Source organism: Carcharodon carcharias, chromosome 6 (genome assembly GCF_017639515.1).
Source record: "Carcharodon carcharias isolate sCarCar2 chromosome 6, sCarCar2.pri, whole genome shotgun sequence".
Taxonomy (NCBI): domain Eukaryota; kingdom Metazoa; phylum Chordata; class Chondrichthyes; order Lamniformes; family Lamnidae; genus Carcharodon; species Carcharodon carcharias.
This window is the reverse complement of record NC_054472.1, coordinates 54934473-54950569: the sequence shown is the minus strand read 5'-3', so window position 1 is coordinate 54950569 and position 16097 is coordinate 54934473. Positions and strand designations below refer to the sequence as shown.

Sequence of the window (16097 nt, the reverse complement as noted above, 5' to 3'; positions counted from 1 at the left end):
TTCAGCAAACTTCCACCTTCATTCTTCGTTCCTCAGTCTCTGCCCCTTTTTAATTTAATTTAACCAGTGGCAATAACATAAGAGCATAAGAAATAGGAGTAGGCAATTCAGCCCTTTGAGCCCACTCCACCATTCAATGAGAACATGGCTGATCTTCCATTTCAGCACCATTTTCCTGCACTATCCCCATTTCCCTTAATGTTTTTTAATATATAGAAAACCAACAATCTCAGTCTTGAACATACTCCAGGATTGAACCTCCACAGCTCTTTGGGGCAGAAAATTCCAAAGATTCACCACCTTCTGAATGAAGAAATCCCTCCTCATCTCAGCTCTAAATGGCCTGCCCCTTATTCTGAGACTCTGTCTCCTGGTTCTAGAACCCTCCAGCCAAGGAAAACATCCTTTTTGCATCTACCCTGTCAAACCCTGTAAGAATTTTGTATGTTTGAATGAGATCATCTCTCATTCATCTGAAGTCCAGCAAGTAAAGGCCCAGTCTATTTAATCTTTCCTCATAGGATAATCCCTCCATCCCAGGAATTAGTTTGGTGAAACTTTATTGCTCTCCCTCTATGGCAAGTATATCTTTCCTTAGTTAAGGAGACCAAAACTGTACACGATACTCCAGGTGCGACTTCACCAAGGCTCTATATAATTGCAGCAAGACACCTTTACTCCTACACTCAAATCCCCTTGTAATAAAGGCCAACATGCCATTTGCTTTCTTAATTGCTCACTGTACCTGCTAGTTAGCTTTCAGTAACTCATGAACAAGAACACCCAAGTCTCTGAAGTTCAATACTTCCCAGCCGCTCACCATTTAACAAATACTCTGCTTTTCCTACTAAAGTAGATAACATCACATTACTCCACATTGTAATGCCAAATTTTTCTCCACTCACTTAGCCTCTCCAAATCCCCTTGAAGCTTCTTTGCAACCTCCTCACAACTCACACTTTCACCTAGTTTTGTGTCATCTGCAAACTTGTAAATATTATATTTAATCTCCACATCCAAATCATTGATATAGATTGTGAATAGCTGGGGCTCAATTACTGATCCTTGCAGTCCCCCACTGGTCACAGTCTGCAAACCTGAAAATGAACCATTTATTCCTACTCTGTTTTCAGTCGGTTAACCAGTTCTCAGTCCATGCCAGTATATTCCCCCCCAATCCCATGTGCAATAACCTTTCATTGTTTACTCTTTCAAAATCTTCCATAACTTTGAAAACATCTATTAAATCCTCTTGTTTAACCTTCGCTGCTCCAGTGAGAAAATACCAATTTTTCAAGACTTTCTCCATCGCTGTACCATTTCATTGGTCTCAGTTTAGTGAACCATTCCAGGCCCTTTCCATGGCTTTAATATACTGTCTAGATTGGGGATGGTGGGGGGGGCTTAGAATTTTCATGCAGTGCTACAACATCACTTCATTGATTTTTATATTCAATGTATGTCCTAGAATTGCATTTATCTTTTTACAATCTTTTCTACATCCACTCCCACCTCTGGAGACTAAAATCCACACATACCTTGCATTTATATAATGCGTTTCATACCCTCAGGACATCCCAAACAGCTTTAAAGTCAATGAAGTGCATTGTTAGAGAAATGCGTCAGATTGTTTGCACACAGCAAGGACCCACAAACAGCAATGATATAACTGGCCAAATAATTATGTTTGTTGCGGGAAAAATGTTGTCCATTTGTTGGTAGAACTCCCTTGCTCTTTCAATAGTGAAGTGAGATCTTTTACATCCAACTGAGAGAACAGACAGGACCTCAATTTAACATCTCACCTGAGAAATGGAAATATGTAGACATTTTTTACCAAGGTCATTACACCTTGAATGGACAGGATTAGAAACACTTAAAGATATTTCCTTCCAATACTGAGGCCAAGTTTCATGCCCTGTATGCTGAGGTCAGCTAAATCAGTAGTGCATAGAGCATTTTACGAAGAGCATTTTACTAATTTAACAATTTTAGAACTCTGACAAAATACTGCAGTGTGTTGCTAATTTATAAATGACCACTCCAAGTCACTATTCAATCACAGGAAAAGTAACTGAATTATTTGAAGCAATTGCAGTGAAATAATAAGACTTAATTACCTGTGCATCACATAACCACTGTTTGTGTGGTGTTGTGCATATGATTCACTTGCGCTTTTACAAACCTCCCCTATATAAGTTTCAGTTACCAATTTGACTATTGAACCAGATGCTGGAGCTTATTGGAATTAATTTAAGTTAAATACTATGTGGTGCAACATATACTAATGGTAACTCCTCATTGAACACACAAAATCATGAGCGGGCAGTAAAACTTCACTCCAATCTGGTCAGCATGGCAGTCAGCACTTATACCATCAATTCTTGGGCTTACAAGACCTGAAGGCTTCTATTGATGAATCAGACTACTATTATTCAAAATCCTAAATTATTAAATTTTTTGTGAAAAATTAATCAAGTTCCACTGTGAATGGAAATTACAGCAATTTTCATTTCCAACCAGAACCAATAACATCAAAAATGGCTTCTCATCTTAGTCAGTTTAAGCATCATTAGAATTTTGCTGAATTTTAGAATAGAAAATTCATGCTTATCCTCCTTTTGCTGAGTTAATGAGATTCCTCAAACTACAAATCATCCTTAGGAAATTAATGAGTAGGAAACAACCAGCTGGTCCATCAAGCCCACCTTATATTCATGATGCCTAAAGCAGGCTACGTAATGTCTGACAGGCTAATTTACAAACAGTACTCCCAATGTGTGCAATCATCTTTATACCAAACATTAGTCCTACATGGTTGGAGCTTATTCTGGGTTCCCACACCCATACAATGAGAGGGTGGTGGGAATCATCCTTGCTCCCTGGATATAAGCATCATAATGGGATGTCAACACAGAATTTGAGGTCAGTGCTCTGGCCTCCACTTGCCAGGATAAGGATTTGAACACTGCTCTTTCTGATAGGTATGCTACCTCTAAGCCAAAGGCTCAGTCTATGCTTCAGGTGAAATAGTAAGATGTAAAACACTGCCAAATACACAGCATTTCAAACTGTTATATAGTGCAACTGACAAGTTTATTACTTCTCATCATTGAAAGGAAAACATTATGTGCTTAATTGACCAGCTTCTTATATAAAATGGTAGGCTACAGCAAGCTAATAACACATATTGCCTCTCCTTCTTGTTATCAACAATGCTGTATATCGTAGAAAGAAATATTCAATTCCCATGTTCAATCAATGTTAACAGAAAATAACAGGATGCACTGGGAGCTACTAATCCAGACAGCACAGACTCACTTCGGGAGTTTGGATTCAATTTGCTATGTCAACTGATATTCACACTACTGTCTGCAACAAGGAATCAGGCATTTTGTCCTAACCAGATTGTCTGCTACAGAATATACATAATTTTGAGCAGCAGTCCAGCTTTGACTTGGTTGTATGATAGTACCTATGGAAATACAGACAAGTAGAACGGTCTAAGAATGACTGCATGAATGCCTGGTAGTTCCAGCAAGATCTATGTCTGCAGAAGGTGAGCTTGGTTCATTTCGAACCTAGTGAAGTCCAATACTTATTCAAAGGCCTTTCTCCTCCCTCAGTTCAGAAGATAACTTTTTTTCACATGCATCTTCAGCCCAACCTGGGCCACTTGCTCCCCTTCTCAGAGTAGCAGAGTAGGGATCACAACCAAACCTGCACATGCGCCAGGCAAGACAAACACTGCTCTTGGTAACAAAAAAATCATTGTCATTGGACCCAAGAGGCTTACAGCACAGAAGATGACCAATAGCCCAAACTAACCCATTAACTTGCTTACTTCCTTTAGTTCTGTATCTTCCTCTACATATTTAGCCAATTTTCTCTTAAAAGATGCAAGGGTCCTTGCATCAACTACTTCCTGTGGCAAAGCATTGCACCCTTCACCAAATTTCTCCTAAACACTTTTCTTATTCTATCAGTGAGAATTTTAAATTCAGAGTTAATAATAAGTTTTTAACATTTCCCAAGCAGTTAATGAGGTAGTTAATCAGTAAAATGTGAAAAAAATTAAATAATTCAGCATTGACATATAAATGTTGAGAGAAAATGTCTGAACATAAGGCTGATTTACAAAGCAGTGTTGTTGAGTGCATGGAGAAACACGAATACATATTTGGCAATGGAAAGGTAGCCTCAAGGCGTACAAACGGATGTGAAATGTGGCAATTGACAGCATCAACACTGTCTCCTCAACTCTGAGGGCCCAATAGGAGATCTAAAACACACATATTTTAAAGAAAAGCATAACGGCAAGGCATGGAGGTTACTATAAAATAACTGAAGAGGGTTATATAGAGATATGACACAAAGTAATAGTATTTAAATACATCTGCAAAAGAGCCTGTACTAGCAACGTATTGGTCAGAATGTAACAAACAAGATGGTAGAGGACAGTAGAAATTAACGTAACATACGTATGAGGAAAAAGAATGACTTGTATTTACATAGTGCCTTCCTTTTATGAAGAGTAACTCAACCTTTTCTCCCCAAAACCTGTCCACCTCTACAAGGCACAAGTCAGGATTGTGATGGAATGCTCTCCACTTGCCTGGATGAGTGCAGCTCTCACAGCACTCAAGAAGCTCTGCACCATCCAGGACAAAATGGCCCGTTTGTTCAGCAACCCACCCACCTCCTTAAACATTCATTCCCTCCACCACCAGCGCAATTGGCAGCAATATGTTCCATATACCAGATGCATTGCAGCATTCCTCCAAACCTCCTTTGACAGCTATTCACAAACCCACAACCTCTACCAACTAGAAGGACAAGGGCAGCAGAAGGCATGGGAACACCACCATCTGCAAGTTCCCCTCCAAGCTACTCATCATCCTGACTTGGAAATATATCACTGTTCCTTCACTGTGGCTGGGTCAAAATCCTGGAACTTCCGTCCTACCTACAACTCGTGCACTGCAGCGGTTCAAAAAGGCAGCTCTTCAAGGGCAATTTGAGCTGGCCTTGCCAGTGGAAGGGTAAAGAAAAAAGCTGTCCCTGCTACCAGTATCAGTCAAGCTCACTTGTAAACTGTGAATCACCAGATGAAAACACAGCTGTCTAATTGGACTCACTGAAGTGGGGATATTTGCATAATCCTAAAACCCTGGATCTCCCTAACAACACTGTCAGAAGGATTGCAGTGGTTCAAGAAGCTTGCTCACCACCACCTTCTCAAGGCCAACAAATGCTGCTTTGCCAGCACTCAAGTCTCTGGAGTGGTACTTGAACCCACAAACTTCTGACTGGGTCATAGCCACAGCTAGCAAACTGCATTAGGTCTTTGCAGCAGAGGAGATAGAGAGCAGCAGAGAGAGTGGGACAATAGCAGTAGATTTAGATTACTTTCACAAAAAGTCAGTTCAGACGGTATGGACCAAATGGCTTTCTCTGCAGTAAACATCAATGATTCTATGCCAAAATGGAAGAAACAACAATGTGTATTATATAGGGCCTTTAGCATAAGAAAATGTCCCAAAGCATTTCATAGGAATGCTATGGGACAAATTTGGGCACAAGCCCACAAAAGGAGATATTAGGAACAGGTACCCAAAAACATAATCAAAGAAAAAAGCAAAATACTGCAGATGCTGGAAATCTGAAACAAAAACAAAAATATCTGGAAAAACTCAGCAGGTCTGACAGCAGCTGCGGAGAGGAATACAGTTAACGTTTCGAGTCCGTATGACTCTTCATCAGAACATAATCAAAGAAGTAAGTTTTAAGGAGCATCTTAAATGAGAAAATAGAGGCAGGAAAGTTTAGCAATGGAATTTCAGAGCTTAGGGTCTAGATAACCAAAGGCAGTGGGGTGAAGGAAATCAGGGATGCAAAAGATGCCAGAATTGGATGAAAGCAGAGTTCTCAAAGGGTTGTAGGGCTGGAGAAGTTTACAGAAATAGGGAGGGTCAAGGCCATGGATGGGTTTGAATAAAGGATGAGATTTTGTTCAGCCAAATCACATGTATCAACAAGATAAAAGAAAGAGTTTCATGACCTCAGGACATACCAAAGAACTTTCCGTGCAATGAAATATTTTTGAAGTGTTGTAATAGAGGAAATGCAGCTGCTAGTTTATGCACAGCAAGGTCCCACAAAAGCAATGTGATAATGACCAGATAACATGTATTAGTGATGATGATTGGGGGGTAAAAATAATGACCAGTGCCAGGCAGAACTTCCCTGTGCTTCTTTGAAATAGTATCATAGGATTTTTTTATGTCTATCTGAGAGAGCCTCAATTTAATAGCTCATCTGAAAGATACCACTTCCAACAGTGCAGCATGCCCTCAGTACCAGACTGAAGCATCATGCTTAGGTTATGCATTCAAGTCTCTTATCCGTTCAAGTCTCAAGACATCAGTGCATGACCTTTTGACTGCCAATGTACAATTTGCACATCATTTAATAACTTATTTTACAACTCAATTTAAACTTAAAGATTAGAAGTACATTTTGATTGGAAAATATTAACAAAATTTATATTTTTCATGTTATAAGATTATAATTCATAAGATTAAAATGATAATGCAGCCTTTAGTTGAGATCAGTCTATGTTCAGTCACTACACGTTGAAAGTAGGAATATTTGTGGATGGAACTATAGTGAATTAAGATTATAAAAGCTTTGGGCAGAATTTTTGTCATAAAATAGTGCATGATGACGTCGGTTGAGCGTTCCGGCATTATCACGCACTTGCACTATATTGCGGTCAGTGGACGCGTGTGGGAGTCAGCAGCGCACCCGCTGAATATTAAGCAGCCTATTAAGGCCCTTAGTGAACTAACTGATTGAAATTTTTCACTGCCCAACCAACCATTCGGTTGGCGGGTGGGCGAAAAGGCCAAGCAGCCTTTGCATTTTTGGTGAAGCCTCATTCACGGGCAGGATGAGGTTTCAACTAGTGTTCAAAAAAAAAATTTAAACTTTTCAAACTCATCTCTAACATGTCCCTGCTCATGTGACAAAGTCATATGAATGGGGACATGCTTTTAACATTTTTATTTTCTTTAATTTTTATTATTAAAAATCTTCAGCTCCCTGAAGCAGCTCCGTGCCTAAGGGAGCTTTTACTGAGCGCACCCACGCGCATGCACAAACTTCCAAGCTCAAGCTCCTCCTGCCCCCACCCCAGCAGCACTGCAGCGTGTGTTTCATGTTGGCTGGTCGTTAGTTGGCCATTTCAAACACCATCCTGCTCTCATGCCCACACGTCCATCCTTGATCTGCTGCAATGTTCTAGTGAAGCCCAACTCAAACTGGAGGAACAGCACCTCATCTTCCGAGTAGGCACTTTACAGCCTTCTGAACTTAACATTGAGTTCAACAATTTCAGACCATGAACTCTCTCCTCTATTTTCATGCCTTTTTTAATCCCCTTTTAAAAAATTTGTTTTTATTTTTTATTTACTCACTTTTGTTTTTTATTTATATTAATTTATTCATTGCTTTATTCCCTTTTAATCCCTTTTTCTATATTTTTTCCCCAAATACCACCCCCTCCCCCCACCCCATCCCCAAAGGGTCATCTATTACTTGTTCATGTTGTTCTTTCACAGAGTGCTAACCATCTTCTGCTATTCACATTCTGCTTTCTTACCTTTATGCCACTATCAGCACCTTCTTTAGCCTTTACCACTATCATTAACAATCCCTCTGTCTTGTGTCCACGACATCTTTGTCAATCTCTCCTCAGCCCCACCTATCACTGACCTTCTATCCAGCTTCACCTGCTCCACCCCCCTTAAACAGTATAAATTTCATCACATTTCTACTTCTCTTTAGCTTTGAAGAAGAGTCCTACAGACTCAAAATATTAACTCTAATAATCTCTCCACAGATGCTGTCAGGCCTGCTGAGTTTTCCCAGCATTTTGTTTTTATTTCAGATTTCCAGCAACTGCAGTATTTTGCTTTTATATTATGACATTTTGTTCTGTAACTTTGTGTTTAATTGTCTCTCATCGTGCTTGGGAGCACAATGAATGTCTGGTATTGTAATAATCTGAAGGAAATAGAACTCAACCAAGCATATTTTCAGTTACCAGTGGATGAAAAGCAAAGCCCTGAGAAAAGTGCTCATTTTCTAAGAATCCTATGATGTGTAGTAAGAATATAAATAAACTACTAGAGATAAAATAGTCTCTGAGCAAGACATTATTGCTCATATTGCTCTGGCCAAATTTTCCTTTGTGATAGTTTTAACAGTGACTATGCTGTCATGTTATACCTCATATTACATGTTCAGGGAATCCCCAGGAGATGGGAACAGATATACAAGGAATTATTCTTCACTGAAGAATATATTTACTTGAAACTCATCAGTTAAAATCTACGGTTTTAACAAAGGCAATGTTGAGAATCCATTATCTCTAGGAATCCTGGAATTATAAGGTGGTGGGTGCTATTGCCTACATGTTCTTAAAGTTGTTTTACATATATATTTAAATTTAAAAGGGGGGTGATATTGCCAGTTTGATATATATTTAACTGTGTATAGCTCAGTTCAAGAAGTAAGCCAGCCAGTTTCCTTAAGTTAACAAGGCGGTGGCATAGTGGTATTACCACTGGGCTACTAGGGTAATCCTCTGGAGACTTGGGTTCAAATCCTACCAGAGCAGGTGGTGAAGTTTGAATTCAACAAAAATGTGGAATTAAAAGTTTCATGATGACCATAAAATCATTGTTATAAAAAGCTGTCTGGTTCACTAATGTCCTTTAGGGAAGGAAGTCTGCTGGTCTGGCCTACATGTGACTCCAGACCCAGAGCATTGTGATTGACTCTTAAATGCCCTCTGAAAAAAGGGAAATTTAGGTATGGGCAATAAATGCTGGCCTAGCCAGCAACACCCACATCCCATTAAAAAAAGAGTTTGTTTTATTGCTAAACTCACTCAGGTAAAGATGTAATAAAAGGTTTAAAATATACAAATATGTCCACCTACCCACTAACGCAGAAACAACACACACACAATCCATCAAACCCCAACCCTGCAACCAAGCATGCAAAAAAAAAAACTTTGCAGAGTATCAAACCTAAAAAGATCTGGCCAAGGAACAAGTAAAGCCAGAAAAAATATTCACAGATTGTCCAGCAGCTTGTTTACAACTGAAGGGTCCCTTTCCACAGTGGGCAGTCTGTCTGCAGTCATTGCTGGTTGATTCAGAGTTCTCCTTTAAGAACTCTAAATTTGCAGCAATGAGATCTTCTGGTGGGTTTTTCAAATCAAAAGCTGAGCTTTGAAGATTCATCCCTTTGCTTTAATAACCCTTCCTTGATTAGTTTCAGAGGACCTCTTACTTTGTGTCAATAGGGACTAAAGCCATTAGACTCACTGGGTGAATCATGGGTGTTAAACTGGAGAAATCCCCAGCGTTTTGTCCATCATGGAGGTACTCTTGGCAGTCTGCCCTGATCGCCCTCTTGAGGGTCTAATGGTACTGTTCTAAAGTCCCTTGTAGTAAGCTGAGGACTTTAGCCAGGTTAAACCCATGACTTGCTGGAAAATTCTGGACATAACATGGGTACCCTGATCCAACTGGGTCTCAGCTGGTAATCCTTATCAGGTGAAGAACTGGGTTAACTTTTCCACCACCACCTTGGCAGAAATGATGGCTTCTGGGAACTGGGTAGCCACACCCAAAATAGTGAGGACATACTGGTGGCACTCCCTTTCTTTTTCGACAGGTGTCCCACATAATCTACCAGCACCCTGCTGAATAGTTCCCCAAAAGCTGCTATGGGAATCAGCTTTATTATGGTTTGGGGCTTTCCCAAAATCTGGCACATGTGGCACATTTTACAGAACTGTAACAGATCCTTGTGGAGGCATAGACAGTAAAAATGCTGGTTTAGGTGAGCTTGGGTCTTCCGGATACCCACATGCGCAGCCATTGGGATTTTGTGGGCTATCCTCAATGCGTCCCCATGGTACCTGGGTGGCACCACTATTTGGTGGATCACCATCCACTCTTCATCTGCAGATCTGTGACAGGGGTCTCAACAGCACTGCATTTTTTAAATAGTAGCACTCTGGAACTCCCTCTGCTTCAGCTTCAGTTTGGGCAGATTGTGCTAATTTTTTTAAACTCCAGTCAGCTTGCTGCTCCTCAACCAGGGAAGATCTGCTTAACACTTCTTTCGGGTCATCCAAATCTCTGAAAAAAACTTTCAGATAGTCAGGCAGCAGAGTCATCCATCTGTGATGCCAACTTAGCCTCTGATAATAGGGTTTGTTTGGCCATTGACTGAGCCACTACACAGGCAGAGAAAATGCCAGGAACCTTTTCAAGTAATTGCTCTGTCTCCTTGACTTCACTGAGACAACTCTGAGACGAATGGGAAGGCCACCACCTTTGCCCAACCAAGTCATTTCTGAGAAACAATTCGCCCCGTCCACAGGTAAACTATGGACAATCCCCATGGTTACCAGCCCAGATATTAGGTTGCACTCCAGGTGCACCCAATATAAAGGTATGGGTATGTACTCTCCCCCTGTGGAACACCACTTAAGACAACTTTCCATTCGCAAGGGCATCCATCGACCATTACCCTTTGTTTCCTGTTACAAAGCCAACATTTTATCCAGTTTGCCACATTACCCTGAATCCCATGGGCTTTTACTTTCCTAACCAATCTGCCATGTGGGACCTTGTCAAATGCCTTGCTAAATCCATGTACACAACATCCACTGCACTGCCTTCATCAACCCTTCTTGTCACTTCCTCAAAGAATTCAGTCAAATTTGTGAGGCAAGACCTTCCTTTAACAAATCCATGCTGACCATCCCTGACTAGTCCATGCCTTTCCACATGACAGTTAATCCTATCTCTCAGGATTGATTCTACTAATTTGCTCACCACTGATGTAAGACTAACTGGCCTATAATTGTTTGGCATTTCCTTTGATCCCTTTTTAAACAATGGAACTACATTTGCATTTCTCCAGTCCTCTGGTACCTCCCCTGTACCTAGTGAAGATTGGAAAATCATCCTCAGAGCATCTGCTATCTCCTCCCTGACTTCCTTCAGCAACATTGGAAACAATCCATCTGGCCCTGGTGACTTATCAACTTTCAAGGATTTCAACCCTTCGAGTACTTCCTCTCTCTTTATGACTATCCCATCCAATAGCTTGCAGTGTTCCTCCTGGACTACTATATCTACATCCTCCCCTCCCTTTGTAAACATGGAGACAAAATATTCATTCAAAACCCTTCCCACAGCCTCTGCATCACACAAGTTTCCATCTTCATCTCTGATAGGTCCCACTTTTTCCTTCACTAACCTTTTAGCATTAATGTATTGGTAAAACATCTTTGAGTTATCTTTAACTTTACTTGCTAATCTTTTTTCATGCCTTCTCTTTGATTTCCTTATTTCTTTTTTTACTTTGTCCCTGCACTTCCTATATTCATCTAGGCTATCTGCAGAGCTTAGTTCTTTGTGCCTATCGTATGCTTTCTTTTTCTGTTTAATCTTCCCCTGTATTCCTCTAGACAACCAGGGGAGTCCAGATTTGGCAGTACCACTCTTATTTTTGTAGGGGACATGTCTACTTTGACTAGCTTTTGAAACTTTTTGGTTCTCCACTCTCTACCTCTTACAGAGATAGGGAGTGAGCTTTTTAAATTCTCCAAGGAGAATTACCTCTCTGAGGCTTTCATAGGTGGCCTCTGATTTAAGTGCTCGCATCCAGTAGTCAAAGACAAATTGCTTGACCCTTTCAAACTTTCTGTGAGTTTCTTCAGGCTGTTTTCAGAGACTTTGAAATGTTTTTCTGTAAGCTTCAGGCACTAACTCATCTGTGCTGAGGATTAGCCTTTTTCATATCTCATAATATGCAGAGGTCTCCGCAGAAAACATGGCATAAACCTCGTGGGCTTTGCCAGTTAACCTGTTTTGCGTTAGCAGCGTCAAGCTTTCTGCAGGCCATTTCATTTGTTATGCTCTTTTCTAAAATGAAATTTAAAAAAACCCTCTACAGCTCCTCAGGTTTTGGGATTGCTTAGACAAATTTACACTGCAATACAGTTGGCCCTGAGCTGGGGCAGGACCCTCCTTTCTCTGGGTCCAGGAATAGTCTCCCTCTTATTTCAAGCTGTTTTAATTGAAATTCTCTTTCTACTTCCCATTCCTGCTCTTTCCTTTTCTCTCTCCTGAAATTCTAGCTCCAACCTCTTCCGTTCCAGCTGTATTTTTGCTAAAGCTAGTTTGTGTAATAGCTTGTTTACAGCTGAAGCATCCCTTTCCACGGTGCAGCAATCATTCTGCAGTCATGGCTGGTTGATTCAGAATTCTCCTTTAAGAACTCTTAAGTTTGCAGCAATGAGATCTTCTGCTGGGTTTTACAAATCACAAACAGCTCAGCTTTGATGAGAGAGGTTTGAGAGGATGGAGGAATGGGGTAAGGTTGTTGCCCCTATGGCAGTCGTCTGACTATTCAAAGTCCAGCATCTTTTCACCCAAGAGCTGGACCATGTGACCTCTCTCTGCGAGCGCCATAGACTCTCCATCACCATAAAAAGCAGCTTGTGTCCTTCACAAATGAACCATAGTAGCTGCTGTAAGCAAGTGTCGTTTGCTTAGCAAAAAGTGTTTTTTTTCAAGTTCAATGTTTGCATATGTCCAGCTGATGACATTATAAATTAATATTTTGTATAACAAATCTTCATAACTTTGTATGTATAAGATTTTTAGATAGATAGGAAGATAGACATTCGGGATCTGTAACTTCAAAGGTCCTACTAAAGTCAACATAATAGTTACTGTTACATCCTATATCCATATTTTTATGGAAATCAAATCAGAATGAACATGATAGGTCAGAGTCAAAGCCATTTGGACATATATATATAATACTTATTAATTAATTTTTCGCACATGGTGAAAAATCTCCATCTAATGGTTCCAGTGGGCCACTTAGAAGGTGACCTTTACAGGCAATTTGCATTGCACATCCAGCAGTAAATTAAAACAGCTTGATGGCACCATCTTACTTCAAATGAGTACAATTAAATCCCCTCGATAATTTATAATCCCATGAAAAGTGTTTGATCCTGTGTAAGGAATGACTCAACTACCAAGTTAAGAAATGTACTAAATGCTGCAGTTAATTGAACAGCACTGTCTCACCTTCGATGTGGCACTGAATAAATTAAGAATCACAAATGTATTAATAGCCATCTTTAAATTCCCCACTGTAAAAAAAACGTACAGAATAATTCTGAATTTGTTTTAATTTCTCATAAAGTCACACTGTCAAGTCAAGTTATAATTAATGTATTGATGAAGATTTCCTAACCAGCATTGGCAGAAACAACATTTTTAAATTTAATGTCAGCAGAAATTGATAACTCTCTGAATAAAAGAGGTGACTTTAAGCGTACATTACTGCCTTGACCCAATCAATAACGATGGAAAAGGTCAAAGATTTCCCTCTCTCTCTATGAATCAGTGCCAGTCAGCCAGCTCACACCAATGAAACCAACACTCCCACTGACTGCAGGATGCAAACCAGATGTTCTCGTCACTATTAATTTCAAATGAAATGAAGGCTTTTAATTTCATTCACTTGGTCATGGGCAAACCTGCTAAAAAAAAACAAGCCTTTTTGTGCCAGTGAAGTGAAGAGAACAAAATTCGCCTGGGGATTAGTGCGGTTGAGTGTGTGGAGATATTAAAGGAAAGGAAATCCTCTTATAAAAACCATGTGGGGGCGGGGATGAGCACCAAAGCACTGAACCCATCTCTCTCCAATTTCTCAATTGCTGATTGGGACGTCAAGAAAGGCCGGGTTAACTCTTTCCACGCATACATTGCCCAGCTGCTGAGGGAGCTTTTACAAACAGATTTTAAATCGAAAGCTTGGAAGGCGCTGGGAATATTTGATGCCCAGGCCCAACAAATTCGACATTCAAATATTCCCAGCTCCAGCCAATTTGGCAAGGAATCCGAGGGAAAGTCAAATCAACCTCTCGGGATGCTGGGCAGCAGGTCGATTATCCTAAAACACACCAGAAATGTTGTGGAGAGCCAGATGTACAGCGTGCTCTCGCTGGGCTCTTTCTATTCCCCAGCAGTGTTTGACTTTATTCCTGGTTTATTTTTAAGGGGATTTTAATACTAACCTGCTCCTGACCTTGTGGGTACAAGAAGGCGGGTTCGGGGTTAACCTACCGCACTCTGCTCTCAATTCAATCGGATCGGTCTTCCCCACTGATCTGAAGAATCTGGAGCCGAACCGAGCCTGCTCTCCCTAATCCCATCTGCTCGGTCTCTTGTGATGGCAACAAGAGATCGGATTCCACACGTCCCCATGGTAAACCCGGCCGACAGGCAGCAGCAAATCCCAGCCCTTTTCTGCTCTGCACCGAGCCAGATCAGGTCGTGAGCCAGTCCCTCCCCCTCCTCTTCTCCCTCCCTTTCCCCTCCTTCTATCATACTTTTCTACCCCCTCTCCCCCTTTGCCCTCCGTATCCTCTTCCCGCCTCCCCGCTCCTCCTTTGCTGTTCTCCCTGTGTCTCCTGGCTCTCCGCTGGTCGCTGTCCGCCTCTCGGTGCTGAACCTTTCCGCTCTGCAGCAGCGGGGAAGCAAAAAAAAAACCCTGGGAACAAAAGCAGTTTTCCCGAAATGAAACGAAGGAAGCCGTGGCAGGGAGGAGGAGGAGGTTCTTCTCAGCTCCTTACCTTTTCTTGGGCCCTGTTCAGCCGTTTCTGAACGTTTTTAGCGAAGACTCCTGTTTTGATGTTGTCCGCCATGGCTGATCTGTGCGTGTGTCCCAATCCCTGGGTTGTACTGGAGCAGGCAGCCACGGATCCGACTCTTAAAGGAACCTCAACCAAGCCAGCACATATACACATACACGTATGCAAATACACACACGCAGGCAAAACGCTCTACATGTGCATTTATGCATACAAATTTACCCACATAAATAATAGCTAAGTCTAATTAATTGTGCTAAATTCACGTGCCTAAGCTCAGTAGAAATGCGCAAGCATTACAAAAGCATATAAACGGAACAATATGGAAACATTACCAATGTCTTTAAATAATCAGTTGAATGCACACGAAATCCTACACATACATATAAACCGGTATAGATATAGAACTATGAACGCAACAATATACACACAGACACAAACATTTGCAAGCGCACGTGTGCACAATTGTGTCTATACATATGGGCAACGACACAAATAAGGGGAAATATGCCCATCGGAACAAATTACTTTACTCTTACTGATTTCTTAAGTCTCGCGAGATATTCACATAATTTAAGGCGGTTTTCTTGCATTTCAATGGCAGACGCACTCTATAGTTCTTTATTTGTGAAAAGGATGCATTGATGATTCAGGACCGCGGATCATCGTGCCGAATTTAACACCTGGCATAAATGTGCACACCATCCCATCTGTAGTATTGCATTTAGAAGTAGGTTACTGGTGATTTCTATCCTGTACCTGTAATTTATTTATATGCTTAGTTATTGCTAACTGGAACTTTTTTTTGGAAAGTTGAACTTCCTGCGACTTAATCACACTGTTGAGACACAGGCTCAGGATTTGGAATCGCGGTTAGATCAATGGGTCCATATCCCTTTTGCAACTGGAAAATGACTCCTTCATTTTTCTGCTTGTGCTATTCTTTCGGCAAAGTAATCTTGTCGATTACATTTTGCGTAACATCATTAATTACATGAGTTTCTATTTCCCATAAAAGTAGCACAAGCAGAAAAATGAAGGAGTCATTTTCCAGTTGCAAAAGGGATATGGACCCATTGATCTAACCGCGATTCCAAATCCTGAGCCTGTGTCTCAACAGTGTGATTCAGTTCAGAAGGGGTTATATGTGTCGCAGGAAGTTCATCAGTGTTCACTGTCTGCTTAAGGTTGGTCAAACCTTAAAGGCAGAAAAGAAACGTGATGATGGATTAAAGTCGAACTTCGTCTGGAAGGTGTTAGTTGAACTTAATTTGTTAAAATAGACAGAAATTTATCTTATGTCCACAATTGTTGTTCTTTCATTACCGTA

The 16097-nt window shown here is 40.8% G+C and overlaps 1 protein-coding gene across 1 annotated transcript in view; it reads right to left on the bottom strand.

Annotated features, from left to right (window-relative positions):
* amph (amphiphysin) overlaps nt 1-14821 on the bottom strand; it is a 289286-nt gene extending 274465 nt beyond the window's left edge. Inside the window, exon 1 of the mRNA XM_041189423.1 lies at nt 14750-14821. Within this exon, the coding sequence (XP_041045357.1) occupies nt 14750-14821 (72 nt within the window). The remainder of the gene's footprint in view (nt 1-14749) is intronic.
* Between the last annotated feature and the right edge of the window lie 1276 nt (nt 14822-16097).